The sequence below is a fragment of the Rhodnius prolixus genome, unplaced genomic scaffold (assembly GCF_049639745.1).
Source record: "Rhodnius prolixus isolate KJV_2025 unplaced genomic scaffold, Rpr scaffold_6, whole genome shotgun sequence".
Classification (NCBI taxonomy): Eukaryota; Metazoa; Arthropoda; class Insecta; order Hemiptera; family Reduviidae; genus Rhodnius; species Rhodnius prolixus.
Window position 1 is genome coordinate 15,700,386 of NW_027411634.1, and position 18,575 is coordinate 15,718,960.

General features: G+C 32.1%; 1 protein-coding gene across 4 annotated transcripts in view; it reads left to right on the plus strand.

Moving 5' to 3' along the window:
- The window catches only part of Ten-a (Teneurin-a transmembrane protein), a 1,628,256-nt gene that overhangs the window by 1,578,942 nt on the left and 30,739 nt on the right, over window positions 1-18,575 (plus strand). For all 4 annotated transcript variants that reach the window (XM_074139868.1, XM_074139867.1, XM_074139869.1 and 1 more), the window contains one exon: window positions 11,034-11,243. In XM_074139868.1, coding sequence (XP_073995969.1) covers window positions 11,034-11,243 — 210 coding nt within the window. The remainder of the gene's footprint in view (window positions 1-11,033; window positions 11,244-18,575) is intronic.

The window sequence follows — 18,575 nt, forward strand, 5'->3', positions numbered from 1 at the left end:
ATACGGTTCATTGCTCTAACTTCTAATCCCTTTAAAAGATATAAATATATGTCATTAATTTTGTTAATATCAATTTTATACAGTAAAGTCTCCATAGACACATAGTCTCCCTGAAGTATAGGAGAGGGATTAATATATTTAGCCAAATATTTGATTTCTGTAAATATGCATGAAAATATCGATATTTCTTGGTATCAGAGAATTAAGAATTTAACTTTTAATTTGTATTAATCTAAAGGAAATTTAAAGTAGAAGAATGATAGAGAAACAAAAAATATATACTATAATATTATTACTTTTACTAATACAATAGAATTATTAATTTGCTATATTATTATTATTATCGTTGTTCTTGTTATTGTTATTATTGTTGTTATTGTTATCAACATTAATATTATTATTATTAGCATATTAAAGTCTTTTTAGTTCTTTCTTTTTCTTTTTGTTTTATAGTTAAACATGCAACTCTTCAGACATCGATGACCTTGGAGCATTTTCTTTATTTATAAGGGTTATATGCATAAGTGTAAATATCCTTTATTTTGCTAATAAAGGATATTATTATTAAATAAAATGAGGTGAAGCGTCAAATTTTGTCTAATATTTTTAACAAATAGAACTGTTTTTTAGAACAATTATTAAATTTATTGTGTGAATACTTGATACATTAACTTTCTATACAATATGTGGGATCGTATTGCCTCAACATCCTTGTAAACAAATATTTGGGACATGTTGTCTCTAATACCACATCTTCCTTCAGAAACCAGCGCCGCTCCTTTTTCCTTCCAGGAGCAAAAAAAAAAACATCTGCTTCACCCAAGAGTATAACTTTTCTAATCTCCATTCTTCTGTCTAAACCACTCTCAAACTCGCCATCTTATAGGCAAACATTTCAGTACAAAACCTATACTACATAACGCGGCCATACGTTCCTCTTGTTTTATCCTTCTAATCTTATACCAAGCTAAACTTCACCCTACTACAATGTTTCTATTTCTCCATTCACAAAACCCAAGCATAGAAATAATAATATTATATTTACAAATTTACATAATAATAATAATAAACGAGTCGTCTAACCCGCATTGCCCTACATTTCAATTAAAATTACCGAAAGAACAACAATATCCAAAAAAAGAACAGTAAATAAACGATCCGAACCTTAACTAATGCGATATTATTATTAATGGCTCTTTGCGGCCGCTGTAATGAAGTGTATTTGGTGGGTCCTTTTGGTCTTCGACATATTTTTTTTTTTTTATAATACAGTTGCGATGATGTAGTATTTCTCCGTTCTGCCCCCCTTTAGGGGAACCACAAGATTATAATGATGCACATCCCATTAGCTTCATTGTGGTTAATTCTATCTCCAGTGCTAAGATAAATCATTTTTTAATTATGCATTACTCATTGTTGCATTTCATGTTACTAAAATATCTTATTATTTTGGCCACCAATAATGGTAGTTTTAAAGTTATAATTAAAGAAATGAATATAATTTATTATAGGCTTTTAAGTAGTCATTTATGGAACAATTATCAGCGTCCATTTTTTCTTGCCTCAAATGCCGAATAGAAAGTATTGTAATTAATTGACATATTAAGTTACTTTTTTAAGTATAGCGAGCGCTTCTTTTTCAATCTGCAGCGCCACTTTTGTAAATAATAGTTTTAGAAAATCTTTATTATAATCCGCAGCGAGATTTTGACAACTTATCAGTTTTATAATGAGAACTTTACACTTTAAACCAAGGTATTAGACAATTCTTGCAAATATAAAGGGTCACATAACATAGAAATTATCGGAATAAAGGTGCCACGGTAGCCGAGCGGGTTAAGAGGCGAGACCTGCAAAGCTAATATGCATTGTGGTACTGGGTTCGATTCCCGGTCTTGGCCTTGGATTTTATTTAATGGTTAAATGAGAAATAGTTGAAGTATGTTTGCTAGTCGCCTTCGTCCAAGACACCTAGTAAATGATAGTTGTACGTTAAGCCCCGCCTGAAAAAGTAGGCGATTACTTTTTATCGGAATAATACTTAACCAACGAGTGAAATGCTGTCTTGATATTAAAATTATTGAACAAAGACATTAGAAAATGAAACCTCCCAGAAACTGTTACTTCTCAAGTTTCATTGTTTACTATTTAAATCTGAATTTCTTTTTTAAAATAAAACTTATTATGTACAGTAAATTATCAAGAGCGATTATAGTAGAATTTTAAAGAAATATTAGTAATTTTTGACGTTATATTTGCATTAGCAATAATTAACTTTTATTTTGCATAAATCCGCGTCAAGTTTATGAAGCTGCTTCAGTAGGGGGGGTTATTTTGTTTTTTGTGTCGCACATTCATTGACTGGACTGTTTGTTATTAATAAAAGAGCATAATGTTGGTTAGTATTAAATTTAGATAGGCTTTAGCCGGCGTATAGTGTGCACGTGTGAATATAATCCGCAGTGATTTGCAATCAGTGTATATGCAAGGCGGCCATGCGACGAGGAACGGAGGGAGTTACGTTGATGGTAGAGCAGCTTTGGATGCAATAAGCTCACCAAACTAATTATTGGATACGCTACTATTACAAACGCTACACAGAGTATCCACCATATTACTTTGTAACACACAAATACCCATGGACCTCATACCCATTAATGTTCTGCACGGCAATACCTAACGTCATCCACACGAGCCTTTTCACCCTTTTGTCTATACTATCCGTCCTATCTCTCTCATTCAGCTAACTCTAGGTTTAGGGGGACCCCCTCCCACCGTTTGAACAGCAATTAACTTTGTTTGACGCCATTTTAATCATAGAGGCCAACGTAATAGGTGTTGAAGTAATTTTCCTTACTCTGTCACCCTGGGTTCGATGTCTATCCGCTCACCATATCAACTCCTCCATTTTCCTATTGTTCCTCAGATGAACTTTATCTTCTGAACTTTGTACCTCTTTGATCAAATTGAAACAGTCCAATTAACGAGGTTTCAAATTTATTTTGCAAATATTTATTCCTAATTGAACCCAACCTAAATTTGTTATAAGTTTAAATTTAAAATTTTTTTTTTATTTAAATCTTTTATTGGGAATTACCACTGCAACAGTTGTTGCAACAAGCAAATATGGTTAAAAGAAATAAAAGAAAATGAGTGGAGAAGGCACCCAGTGGTGCCACTCCAGTAACGTGCTTTGCTCTCACGATAAGAGAAGATCACGTGGTCATCTTCTCTTCAATCTCCTTAGAGGATTACCTGGTAATGTGGAGGAAGATAGGTGTTCTATGAGAGGGTTAGGATGAGCTGCTGAAGAGGAGTGAAATTTGAAGAAACGAGTGTTAACAAGATCTGTAATTTTTTTTTTTTTTTTTAATGATTTAAGGCGCGTCAACATCTATGGTTATTGGCGCCCGGAGCTTTTTTCAGTGCACTGCCGGCCTCCGGACAGTGTTCTCTCGTTACAGACAACACTGTCCATCACCGGACAGTGAGCTGTAAGAAGCTCCTAGGAAGAGAAAATCTAAGGGTCAGCAGCTGGATTCGAACCCGGGACCTCCGCGTGGGAGTCCAGCATGCTAACCTCTTAGCTAATCCCTTCCCTTAAGATCTGTAATGAAAGGGATTTTGAGGTCATTATGGATAGTGAGGTTAGATACATAGAACGGAGCATTAAGAAGTTTGCGAAGTATTTAAAGTAGTTAGAAATTGAACTAAAATTTAATAAATAATTCTTTCAGAACTACCCAGAAGCTGGTCGAGTTCCTTAACTATTATTAATCAGTTGAACGATGATTGCCTTAATAAACAACCTTCTCCTCAATGCCATCAAAATCATATCATTTTTTATCAACGCTTAAAACCTGTATAACCTTTATCTAAGTTTAATGAACTTGTTGCTATTGTTGACATTGAATTTCTAAAAGGAACACTTTTAAAAAAATTCATTTCTAAAATTGATATGGTGTAAAGTCGGAACCGTAACTACCACTTGAGAGGTCTTTTAAAATAATGCCTCGAGTTGAGGTCTAAGATATTATTTATTTTGAATGATACACTTAATAAAAATCATAAATACTACTTTGAATTCAAATATTTACCTTCAAACAAGTTTTCACTCACTGTACGATTAATAATCTTAAAATGTTTATAATTTTTGTATGCCCAATAAACTAAGTTTTGCTTAAAATCAATTGATTTGTTACAGAAAAACTTTGAAATTAAAATTAATATGTTCTTAGAAATTATTTAAAACTGAAACATTATTCAAAAAAATTAACGTTTAATAATATGTCTAACAAAATGTAGTAGGAGCTCGCCGCAAGTTCTTGGTGTAAAAAAGTATTTTCAGATTGGAAGAAACAGTCGATCCAATGAGAAATACTAGAGCAGGCCATTATTTTTTGCCCAGTACGATTCCTGTATCTCATTGGCTAATTTGAAAATGGTCAAAAATGGAGGAGATCAGTTTTCTGATGTATGATTGGCTGGTGTTTACCCCCTCCCCACTACTTTATAACCTTACTCTGTAGATTCCACGTCGAGCTCCTTTACCGACATGTTCTACTGATACTAAAAGTGAATTTTATTACAATTTTAGATAGAAATTTGGGCAAATAATGTAATTTTGTACGTTTTTCTGGGTTTTTTACGTTGAATTGATGCCCTAAACCCATTCCATTGAACAACCTTTAATTAAATCTAAATTTTTATTTATTTTTAAAGATGTATTTAGTAAAAATAATTTAATAAATGCTACTTTGAATTCAAATATTTAACGTCCAAAAAATTTGCTCGCATTGTAGAACTAATAATCTGAACATGTTTATAATTTTTATATGTTTCTTAAAATAAATGGGTAAATTTTGCTTTGGGTTCTTAACATGGGTCCTTATTTCAAGTGACTGAATAACCTTTTTCAATTAAAAGTACTCTGGAATTGCTGATCATATTTCTTCAGGGTAGACCCTCGCAATTTTTACGTTTTTTTTAAATCATTTTTGTAATAGGCCATTCCACAATAATGTCTTCAATTTTTAAGAAGGTTATCAGTCATTTTTAATTTACAGTACACTGGACTTATATTTTTAAACTATACAACGGACAACATTTTACAATTGCAGTAAAACTTATATTGTAAATGTGCCTAATATGCTAACCTAAAAATACATTTTGAAATATAAGTTTTAATACACTTAAATGGATAAATAAAACAAAATTGAAAAACTGTGTTCGCAGTCATTAAAATGAAAAAACTGTTCCAATTTATTGCTGCAAAAAAAGCAAAAACTTTTAATTCAAGTAATAACTATTTTTCACAGTATTTAACTTTGTAATTGGCATCTCTTTAAAAAAAAAAAAAAAGAAGAAGAACTGAACGTGCTTTCAAAAGCTGTAGAGAAACAAAGTTAACTCTTTTTAAAACTAAAAGTACAACGTGCAGACCTAACTGGTGGAAACAATAAATGGATAAGTTAGTTTGTTGGCCAGTATTATTTGCGAAAGAGTTGTTCGTATTACTTGTTTGGATTTTTTTTTTCGATTCGTTTTGTTTTTATTTTTATTTTTTTGCCTTTTTGCTGCTTCAATTGAAGTAATTTTTGGAAAATAACAGACTAACGGTAGAGGAAGTGCCCCCCCCCAAAAAAACGTAAATTTGTATTTATTCAATAATTATTTATTTAGGCGGATAATATCGTTAGATTTCATCCATTTGTAGCACGTATGTTTATTGTGTCCCTGACTAGTTTCGGACTCTCAATCACTTTTAATGGTAGATTAATCAATTTGATGTAGAGAATAGAAACAGCAAGTTTAATGTGTGAAGTGAAGTCAAAAAGGTCTGCACCAAACTGAGATTTATCTACCTCTAATGATGATTGTTAGTCCGAAACCGGTCAAGTGATTCAATATCGACGAATAAAATCTGCGAAATTGTATTTATATCAAGATATTTAAAACTTAGTATATTTAAATCTCACTATATCATTACGTTGGTTCGTTCTGCTTTCGTCTTGTAATTACTATTCATTTTATCCTATTTAAATCTCATAATAACATACAAAAATGTATTGAGTGCAGATTTATAGTTCTTTGAATGATCTTTCAATTCATTTACACTTAAAATATTAACCTGACTATTAGATTTGAACGCCCTCATTAGTTAATTTTTTTTAAAAAAGGTGATACAACTTTTGAGTTACATGGAACAATATTTTTTTGGGTATGGATTTTATTATTCAAGTTAGCGCTTACTAAATAAGCATTGCTGTCGCTCCGAAGGCAGCTTCTAAATAAAGCTTGAGCAAAATAGCATTGCTTTTTATATTCTCAAGCTGAAATCCAAGCTATTTTTAGCTTAAACATTATTAGCTGTAACAAAAATCGGAGTTTTCAAATGTTCAAGCCGATAATATCATCAAATTCAGGGTGCAAAATTTCGAAATACCGAGTCATCGAGTATTTCTACTTTAGATGATAAAGAGGACAAGGTAGAGACAAAGCTGACTTAAGAAAATTAAAAAATGCATCATTCTTACTAGAGTTCCAGTGAAGTGAATGCAGTTTTGTTGAGTTTGAAAAGTTCATTTACAATTTAAAAACAGCTATACAAATATCTTGTTCAAAAGGAGGTTTCAGGCTGCAGTGCCTATATACTCTCCACAACCATGATTTTTGCTTTGATAAATAGTCTAGACTTAATATAAGGCAAAAAACGTAAAAAACAAACCTTACAACATAGAACAGTTTTGTTAAATTTTGTTGCGGTACTGCAGAATATGAGAAAAAAACTGCCAAGATCGTCATTCTAGTTGTAAGTCCGCGTTTTGACTAGACTGTGTGCTGGCTCGCAAGCCAGGTTAGCCAGGAGGTTATCAACTGCCATCTGTATCTGAGGAAGCACCTTTGAAGGCACAGTACATGCTGCACAAGTTGAATAAAGTGCATTATTTAATAAATTAAGGAATAAGTTTGATCCTTTACATGAAAGATATTGATTACTTAAATATGTGGCAGGAGATTTCTCTTTTTTTTTGTAATTAAACGCAACTCTCCCAAAATTACCAAATAATTATTAAACCTTCTTGTTTGTAACAGATGTAAAATTAATTTTTAGCCATTTTGTGTATGCTTGAGAACATCTAAAGCTCTTAACATTTGATTTTTCTTAGAAAAATCACTCGGAAAACGACTTATTTCCCGATATTAAGAAAAATACTAGCTTTACTGCTTTGGCAATCTTTTTAGTAGAAAGGGGATGAAAAAATACATAAAAATGACCTATCGCGTGCTCTTCTTTCTCTTTGATAACAAGTAAAATATTGAAATATGATTAATAAATACCATATTTTGAAATGGCCTAGCACCTTTAATTTTAAAGATATTGAATTGTGGTTTCCGGTTTCTTTCATAACTTTTTATACTCTTTAAAACTAGGTATATGAAAATGGAGGTCAAGTGCGAACCCCACTTTTGGTCGCGCGTCAGTCGCGTATGCTGGCAGGAATCTAAAATCAAGTCACATATTTAAGACATATTTATTAGTCTAGTTTTTTAAATGCATTGCCAGAAGATTGAATTAATTTTTTGCACAAGAAATAGAATGAGTTAAAATTGTATTGATAGAGGTAAATGATTATCTTGCCAGTAAACTCGCCGGTAAATAACTATTTTGCTGCTTTAACATCCTAGCTATGAGCAGTCTCCTCTCAAGCTGGTACATTTTTTCTATAAACTGAATGTTAAGCTGTTTGTTAGAATCTTTTCACCTTATCTTAACAAGATAAGTTACTACCGTCTTTCAGCAGAAGCTGAATGGTTTTTATTTGCTATTTTATTCACAGTAACAGTGTCGCCCCTCCTGAGTGCTTTAGTAAAAGATGCGTTAATCATAACAGCAAAAGAGAAAGCCGTCTAGAAGGAGGGTTGTCGAGAATTGTATAGTGAAACCATTGCCTTCATCTCCTTTTCTTCTAGAAAAGAGGTACCAAGAGGTGACGTTCCTCCATTGCCTTCTTTATAAAATATGGTCAGGTATAAGAAAGCACCCATTGGCGGCAGGCAACACGCTTGAAAAAGGATAGCCCTCATACCACCCCCATATTGCTTCTTCGCCTCCATTCCGCCCCATTTCTTGTATCCCACCTCCGACAGTAGTAAATCTCGTCTCGGTTATGTCACATACTGTTATCTTTTGTTTTCTACGGAAGGAAGAACTATGAATATTCATGTGAAGGCACGTTCCAAAAGATTGATTATATCTATACAGCCAGATTATTTGCTCAATAATATAACAACTTTTCTCAACAAATTCTTCCATAAGAGAAACATAAAAACTATTTCTTTTACAATAACAAGAATGCTTGAAGAGCCGATCAGTTATGTTATACATATATATTATAAAAGGTGTATCATGTATGATTTTATGTATAATAAAATACGAAGTTATATTTTCGAAAAGTTGTGAAAATTAACTAGCCATTTAATCAATGTTTGCATTTCATATAACCATCATTGGAATGGCGTGAAATCTTATATATATTTCCGCCTTGCTTTAACTTTTATTTAAGGTGGAATTGCAGTAATTCAACTAATTATTATATTGTACTTTATGATTCTTTTCTATTATCATTCGTACTAGTTGAGGTAGCAAAGACACCATTCTACTCCGTGAAGTTGATTCCATAATGAACGTACTCCTATATAAAATACAGTTTAATTACACGTGAAAACACTTAAAAATGGATGCAGAAATATTAAATTAATATAAAAGAACATTCCAGCTGAAGATAGTGGATATACGACCGTAATTACTTGAATATTTTCCTTCAATTTCAACCCGGGAGTTAGTGTTGCTCGACTTTTAGCAGCTCCAGTCAAGAAGTTTGCGCTTTCTAGCGGCAATTCTGTGTACTTAGTGTCTGATTTCTTTCTCTTACCTTCAATTTTATTTTATTTTATAACGGACCCTTGTAAATTAGTTATAATTATTGAAGTAATTTTAAGAAATAATAAAAGGAAGATAGTAATAATTTTTTACAGAGTTTTTTTCTTGGAAGAACGAATCTGTTTTGGAAAATCAAACTTAAACAAATTCAAGAAAACAATCAGGACGTATAGTTCGCTTTTTAGCTGTGAATTCTATTTCTGGGATCAAAATGAAATCCCTCATATCCTCTAAAATATCAAATATTAAATTTTATTTACGTTTTTGACTAATTTTATAGTAATTTCTTCCCAGCAATATCTTTGCAGAAATAATTTTTTCATTACAATTGTTTCCAAGCGCTTACTGCATCTTTTTTTAAACTTAATTCTTAAATTTAATATTATTACCTAATTATTTTGTATGAAAAGGATTAGTTAATTGCATGCCTTGGATCAAAATTGAGCAGTCACTCACTTACCTTTGCATATTCTTAAAGATAAACTACAAGTTCTCTTTGCATTTGTCAATGTTAATATGCAGCTTGCAGTCAAACTATGGGTAACTTCCCTCTGTATTTATTTAAACAAAATAAAAAAAAAAAGAAAAATATAATGGAAAAACACAGTAACAAAAATAAATAAGCCAAGTTTTTTACCCCCCCAAAAAAAGACTACACATCCAATTACATAGAAAACAGGGGATCACATACAGAGGGAAAGGCAAATAATTATGTGGGATACAGAAGTTTTATCCCTCTTCAAAACAAAACTTGATTTCAATTCTACTATCTGCCATTTTCACGTAACTAGTTTCCCCTTCATACTGCAATCATATTTCTGCATTGTTTACATTTTATCATCCCCTTCATATTTGTATTCCTGAAAGTATAAACTATAGCGTTGTTTATTTTTGTATTTTTATAGGTGTATAATTTTGATCTCTAATCATTTAACGTACCCAATAATTTAGATCAGCAAAACTGCTGATGGAATAATGAGTATATTTAATTTAAAATAACCGAAGATGTAAGAAAGCTTAAGCTTTTATTCTGTTATTCTTGTTCACTCTCAAGACACGGCAACTCCTATTATTAGCAAAAAAATTAAATTAAGACAAAGGGATATTCCTTCCATGTTTTCCAAATGTTTCAAAGTTTAGAATTCTTTATTTTTCTTTGGTCTAGACATATTCAAACTTCTTCAAAATATTCCTTAGATATTAAAGAATTTCGCTACCAAAAAAAATCTTTAAAATATAGTCAAAATAATAATAACTTAGTAAAGATTAAGAAAGCTTAAATCCCCAAAAATTAGGTCGTTTGGGCAAAGTGTAGTTTAGGATGAAGGACAACTTGATGCAGTCTCTTTGCGATTTTACAGAATCCATTTAATTTTTCAAGCTTAAAAAAAAAAGGATTAAAAATTTAACTAGGTTTTTGTTCATTTTTAAAAATATCTTCTTACTTCAATTGAAGTCAAAATGGAAAACATCGAAACGCCTGGGAATTGGTGACAGACAGCAACATGTTTATCAACCTTTAACAAGTTTGGAAACTGACAGAATTCTCTTCGCCCTAAAAATTTTGTTTATACAAAATTTAGATAACACTTTTAGTTTTAATTAATTACTTTCTCCATCTTGAAGCCTGCAGATTTATTTAATTTAATTGTTGAATGTATAAAATTAATTCTAGCTTCTGAATCAAAGAGAGTATAAAAAAATAAAAACTATCGAATTTTATCAATTAATGAAAAAAACAGACTGTGTAGAACACTTCGATGTCAAACTGTTATGTTTTGGTAAGGCTATCACAAGTTTAGGAAGGTTTCAATTTTGATGTTTAATTAAGAGCTATCAACACCTATTTGTGCCGTTTCACCGCCGACTTTCATAAACTTTGTCTTTAGACAATTGCCAATGATTGCCTCCAGTTAATGCCCCATTTTGTAAAAGATTTAATTTAAGAATATTATTTAAACAATTTAATTTCAATTTATGATGGAAAAGATGGTGGCGACCGTACTGAAAGTTTTATAAACACCACCCTTACAGAAATTCTCTTTTTGATTAGTACTATAATAATTATAATTAATTTCTTATTTTCCAGTTGACTGTGTAGACCCGTCCTGTTCAGGACACGGTCAGTGCGTAGCCGGACAGTGTTATTGTAAAGCTGGTTGGCAGGGCACCAATTGCAGTATAGTGGATCAACAAGTGTACCAGTGTTTGCCTGGATGTTCTGAACATGGTGCATACGATCTGGAAACAGCATCATGTGTATGTGAATCATTTTGGACCGGTTCTGATTGTTCACAACGTAAGTGGAACATTCATTGTTTTTCATTTTTTAAACAGTTGTAGAAAAAAGGAATTCAAACTATCTTTAAGTAATTAAGGAAAATCTTTAAACATCTGTAATCAACAAAAGTGTAGGACATTTCAGTCAAAATTACTCCGACAGATAGTTGACCAAACCTTATTCTTCGCAACGACCTCTACTTGTTCTAATCCTCTCGTCTCTGTTGTCATTTCTGACTATATTCACAACGCTGGCTGAATTGCCAGTGGCCCTGAGACTTATTTGAGGTCTTAAGATCATCATTGTCATCGAGATCCTGTAGAAAATGCTACCGCTGGGTAGGTTCTCTTGTCCTGCTCTCCACGCACCATTTACATCTTCACTCATATTTCAATTTTATATATATTTATTTACAGATTTTACTCAGTAAACTATAAAACAAAATCCAAATAAACTTGAAAGAATTATATTTATAAAGTAAATAGATAAAGGAAATTAATCCTTAGTTCTCCACCCTTTAAAAGGCTCAATTCTTGTTAAAATATATGCAGGATCCTTTATATATATACAAGAGCGATTACAGGAGAGTGCTATTTTATCCTGCTCCTATCCTAAAAAGGGAAAAATTCAATTTAATACAAGTTGCCGACATTAATCGTATTTGCCTTCTATTAAACACTTTCCCTAGCAATTTGGTTTTTTGCTCTCTCTTCTCCAAATTTAAATTAATTCAATGTTATACTCGTTCATTAATTTAAAATATATATATATATACGATATATTTCCTCTAGTAATTACAACAGAAATTAATTTAAATCAATGAAATTAATTTAATCACTTAAAAAAATAAAAGTATTTAATGACATCTTAATGAAACTGATAAGGGAAGGGATTAGCTATGAGGTTAGCATACTGGACTCCCACGCGGAGGTCCCGGGTTCGAATCCAGCAGCTGACCCTTAGATTTTCTCTTCGTAGGAGCTTCTTACAGCTCACTGTCCGGTGATGGACAGTGTTGTCTGTAACGAGAGAACACTGTCCGGAGGCCGGCAGTGCACTGGAAAAAGCTCCGGGCGCTAATGACCTCAGCTGTTGATGCGCCAAAAAAAAAAAAAAAAAAAAAAAAAAATGAAACTGATAGGCTTAAAAAAAAATGCACAAGGTTTACTTAAAAGTCTTACTGAGTTATAATTGTTAAATTTCATCGCAATTCATGACTTTAAGACCCAAATTTTATTGGGTCTTAACGTACGATATATTTTCTTTACGGCTAATCTGCCAATCCATTATCTTTCTTTTCATTCACAAGAATTTTCTTTCATTGAATCTAGTAATTCAATTTTCAACCGAGTTAAGAAAAATAGAACAGTTAGTGGTCATTGATATCGCTGAGATAGGTTACCCATCGGATGGTTAAATCAAAGCTTATTCCTGCGAAAGAACGGTTAAAGCACTACCAATCGGCTGTATTGTTTGGTGGGTAGTTATATGTTACAAGAATGTTCAGGATGTTGAAAACTCTTTTCAATGATTGGTAATTGATAATGTTCTCCTTTAGTTGGAAACAAAGTTGGAACCTCCAATAACCTCCAGGTTATTGATATTCTGACCAAATTTCCTTCATATTTTTATTCCATTTTGTATTTCCCTAAATTTTATTTATTCCTATTGAAACAATTCCATTTTAACCCTCTTGTCAACTTCCAAAATGGACTGTATTGTTAACAAATCGATTCTGTGAAATAGGATTGTTTATACAATGAAATTGTTGATTAATGATTACTGGTTTCAATAATTGTTTGCTTTGTTATTGTACCTTACAATTCTCGAGGCAACTATAGAACTTCTGGTTATTGTAATCTTGTTTTCCAAGCTTACAAACTGTACAAACTTCTGGTGTGTCGGCACTGTTATATTAAGAAATAGATCTTGCTGCTTATGCACCGTCTGTAATTCATTCCTTGTAGTTATTGTATTAATTGCTTACATTTATTTCAAGTTTAAAGCTCTGAAGGGAATTAATTGTCCATCAAACGTTAAGAGACAATTATTTTAAATATCTCACAATTATTTATTATACAATTAAATGCAAATTAAGGGTTCAAACAAATAGAATCATGTATAAAACTTAAAAGTAGTTGTACAATTGCTTGGATGGTACCAACAATAGTTCCAAGTTTTACTTCTTGCTATTTTTAGTATTGTAAGTGACCTTGATACCCATTATTCTCACATACAAACTGAGTTAAAGACATTCTTAATTTGTCTAGATTCATTTTGGTAAGAATTTTTTAGAAAAATCAACGCAAAGTGAACAAATCAAAAAACCTTTACATCTAAATGATTTTGAAATACATTTTCATCGTTCAAAACTTTTTTAAGGAGTAGGGTATTTATTTACTTATTGTTTTGTAGCACTAAGTATCAATTACGTTGATTTTATTCATCATAGCACGAATGTTTTTCTTATTTCAGTCCGGTTGTACAGGGTGACCAAAGTTATATGCTCCACCCACTTTTTTTTTTAAACGGCGGGAAATTTCGAAAAAATAAAAAACACGTATTTAATCATTTTTAGTCTAGTTTATTTTCGGTGATTGACCCATTTGGTTAAACCCCTGTATCTCGAGGTACAGCATCCAACTTTGTTTTTTCAAATGGAACGTTATATTTTTTTTGCATATTTTTATAGTATTTGAGCTCCTAAAAAAAACACAAAAAAATTTTGAAATCGGTTAGGTTTTTCAAAAGTTATGGTAATTTAAAATATGAAAAAAAAAATTCAGTTCATTGTCAAAATTACGTTATTTTTCTTAAAGAATCTGTTCAAACTAAGCACAATCAACGGATAGGCAAGCCAAAACTCTGGACTCCCACGCTCTGCTTGAGGCAGCACTTATGGTGGCGAAGTCAAGATCTAGGCAGGCTAGAGTTATTCGACGTTCAGGTTGTTTTTTCTACAAACGTTTAGTGTGGAGTTTTAGGAAATCAACTAATCGGCCCATACTTCTACAGAGAGAACTTGACTGGTGTAAGGTATCCCACTTTTTTTTAAGAGACATTTTGCCAGTTCTGTTTGAAGTTGTTCCTCTACAACGTCGGCTAGATATGTATTTTCAACAAGATGGTTGACCGGCACATAATGCGAAGTTATTCGACGTTACCTGAACAGAAATGTCCGTGAAAAGAGCGTAGGAACTCATTGTCCGATCCAATGTGATATCAATCTCCGGTCTTGACTCCAATGGACTATTTTTTGTGGGGATATCTATAAAATAAAGTGTACAGTAACCTTAATCCCTTGGCTTCAGTAGATAATCTGAAACGTCGAATAACTCTAGCCTGCCTAGATCTTGACTTCGCCAATAAGTGCTGCCACAAGCAAAGCGTGGGTGTCCAGAGTTTTGGCTTGCCTATGCGTTGATTGTGCCCAATTTGAACAGATTCTTTAAAAAAAAAATAACATAATTTTGACAATAAACTGAATTTTTTTTTTTTTTTCATATTTTAAATTACCATAACTTTTGAAAAACCTAACCGATTTCAAAATTTTTTTGTGTGTGTTTTTTTAGGAGCTCAAATGCTATAAAAATATGCAAAAAAAAATATAACGTTCCATTTGAAAAAACAAAGTAGGATGCTGTATCTCGAGATACAGGGGTTTAACAAAATGGGTCAATCACCGAAAATAAACTAGACTAAAAATGATTGAATACGTGTTTTTTATTTTTTCGAAATTTTCCGCCGTTTAAAAAAAAAAGTGGGTGGAGCATATAACTTTGGTAACCCTGTATATGTATAGAATCTTCATTCATCAACAGAGATGTAAAGAAATATTCATTAGTTTGATGTCGTATTGCGATTTCCACCAGCTTTTGCCACAAATTCGGCTCAACAATATTTTCAAAAATTCATTTTATATGCATTCATGAACATACCTAGTTAATTGCCTGTTAACGATCTGTTCAGGATTGCTAATCGTCACTGTCTCCTGTAGAAATATTACAGTCTTGGTGTTAGGAATTTTTTTAATTTATGTAGCCATTGTGTTGGAACAAGTACCAAAAGAATTACTGATAATGTTACCGTTAGGAAATGCCAAACAAATAATTTTCTATTTTCCTTTAGTTTCTCTGATCCGCAGTAATAACTCTTATAGTATCGGCTATTTTAATGAATAATTTTTTTAGTAGATCTTACAACTAAAATACTAAGTTTTCATTTTTGAACGCATAAATCAGGCACATGAAACATTGCACTTATTTTTCATGTTTTTAATTTAAGACGCGTCAAAATTTGAGGTTATTGGGGCTCGAGTTTTTTTCTCAGTTCACTACAACAGAGTTAATCCTCTCCTTATCAACAACCCATTTATTCATACAATTCTTTTGCTTACTAAGTGGCGGAACAATTCTAGACCAATAATAAGTCTGATTAAAACAAGTATATGCCTGAAATGAAATATAGTTAACGTTTAACCTTTTCATCTATTATACATAATATAAACTAGTGGAATACAAGAAATAAGATCTTACAAAGTTCCTCTGCATCCGATATAGTTTCTACTGGGTTTGGGAAGAAAGTTTTAACTTTGGAAGAAGTATTGTCAGTTTAATATTAATTGTACATCTAGGGGAAGCATTCCAAATGCCTTTTAAATTGTATACTATTACAGGGAAAAATACAATGGTTTACCAGCGAGGGGAGTTTATCACATGTATCTGACAGTGATGAATTCAACCACATAGGCTTCACTTGGTAGGGAAAAAAATGTAGCCAATGTGAAACCTACCTCCAGCCGTCTATCTATTTTCCTCTATTTTACTTCACATACTTCTTTATGTAAAAAAAAAACAAAAAGTAAAAAGAAACTAATCTATTTATGCTGAGCACTAATTTCATTGGCATTGTTAATATTTTTTCAACAGATTCTGGATTTGTAATCAGTTTTTATATATTTAAGAAAATGAATCTACGATTTACACGACATTACCTCATGACGATTTTCTCTTCAGGAACGATTGCATTCGAATGAACAGTCAGCACATCGCCTGTGCGTCTTGTTTGGTAACCACTCCTTTTCTATCCTGTTTTTTAAACTCACCCTTTATTGAATTCGGCAGGAAGAAATTCTTTCTCTGTTAGATAGACTTGTGGTTATTTCTGACTTAGTTCCACTTCCATCAGAGCCGTATTTGGCTTTACTTTTCTTCTTCTTCTTATTGTAAACCTTGGTCCACCTCCTGAGAGGTATGCATTCTGTTTAGTGATAGTATTTGCATCTTCAGTCATTTAAAGAGATATCTCGATAGGCAAGTTGACGGGCGTGTTATATCGACACGGGGGGGCGATTCAGTGGCCACCTCGTTCACCGGACTTGACACTTATGGAATTTTTCCTTTGGGTATCCCTGAAAAACAAGGAGATTATTCATAACTTTTTTCTTTCTTTTCTTATTTCAGCTTATCTAATAGCATTTCTAAATCTAGGTGTATCCAGAATCAAGCCGGGATTGCATCTGTAGATGAACTAAAGCAGAGAATAATAGATGCCTGTAACTCGGTTAAAGCCGAATCTATTTCTTTGGCAGTAAGGGACTATTGGCAGGTTTAGAGATGTCTACGCATCTCTAATGGTGGAGGCCATTTCGAGCATGATCTGTAATATTAATGAGGAGTAAAATTTATAATAAAATAGTACTTTTCTTCTTATTCAATCAAAAAAACCGTTATAATATTATCATTTTGAAATTTCTTATAAGAAACATGTTTTCATTCTTAACTTGTAAAATATCGCTCACAGAAAAAAACCGTTCAAGTAAATTTTTCTTTAAAAAAATAGAGGAATCTATTTCTTAAATAAAAACCGCACCTCCCCATTTGAAAAAATGAAGTCGGTGCCTGTATCTCGCTTCTGGAAGCACCGAAAAAAATGTACAAATTAAATTTGGATTTCTAACAAAAAACTAAGGGAACACGTATTTTTTAGTTTTTTTCTAGCTATCTTAGTTTCCGAGAAAAAATCGTTATCCATATATCTTGGGGCACCCTGTATACATACTCGTAAGTTCATCTAAAGTTAAAATTAAATACTTGTGTACAGTTTTTATCTATAGGCTATTACTATTATTATTATTATCATTATCATTATCATTATCATTACTATTAAGACATAAACTTAAAGCCTTACTGATGCTCCAGCAATTTTTATTGAGCTGTTGATATTTTTATTTATGTGTATACTTTTTATCTTGATAATAGTATAATTTTCAGTTATACTTTCCATTGTTTGTTGTGATTAATAAAATTAGTTAAAACAAAGTAGAGAAATGATTTAATTAATGAGAAAACCATCTGTTAGTTCTAGAATAATTTTATTGCGTACACATACAAAGTGACATTGCCACTGGATTAGATTCCTTAATATGCTAGTAATGTTTCCAATTCTGGTTTACATAGGAGTTGAGAGATAATACTTGCTGTAGTTTAAGTGTAGTAGAGTTTGAATTATAGTCCAAATGTGAACTGTAGAGAGGAGGATTCTAAATCAATATCTGCGTGATAATACCAACACATATTGCATGGTGCTGGTAAAACTAGACCTCTAGAATAGTTTACTATTTCTCCACTCTCTGGGCCTATTTCTCTGACAGCGGCTACAAAATTGCACAACTTAGATATGATAGCAGCTGCCATGCGAACAACCGTGCCTAACTTTATTATTTACTACACACTACAAACAACATTCTAACTACCAATGACCAATTGACTTCTCATGCCATTTTTGTTTACTAACATGCCTTAAATACGTTTTATTCATCTATTCATCCTTTACTATTATTATTTTATATTTTTTACTCCTGTAGAATTTACCTATTGTGTTTTATAGAGGTGCTATATAACCTAAATTTATTGTAAGTGCAGTAGCTATCTGAAAATATATGAATATATGAGTATTTTATACATGTATATTTTTTAAATATTGCCTCATTATTAGCGATCAGCCATTACACTTCGAGAAGCCCAATATGATTTAGCCACATTAAAAATTTTTGTGTCAACAAAATGGTTGAGAATGACGTTTCTTAGCCTAAACAATTGTCTAGATTTAACCCTCTAAGCTTCTTGAGAACGCTATATGATTCCAGGAGCCTAATTTCTCATATCTTTCTCTTTTTTCCCTCAAAGATAAGAAATAGAAGGTTGCGAGTTACTGATACGATTAGATATGTGCCTGTAGGTAATCATATGGTCTGTTAAGAGGCAAAAGCTCACAAACCTACTTTCTTGGTAGATCATGAAGAATTTGGCCATCTTCAAGGGTACTCCTCTGGTGTTTGTTGCTTGTGCT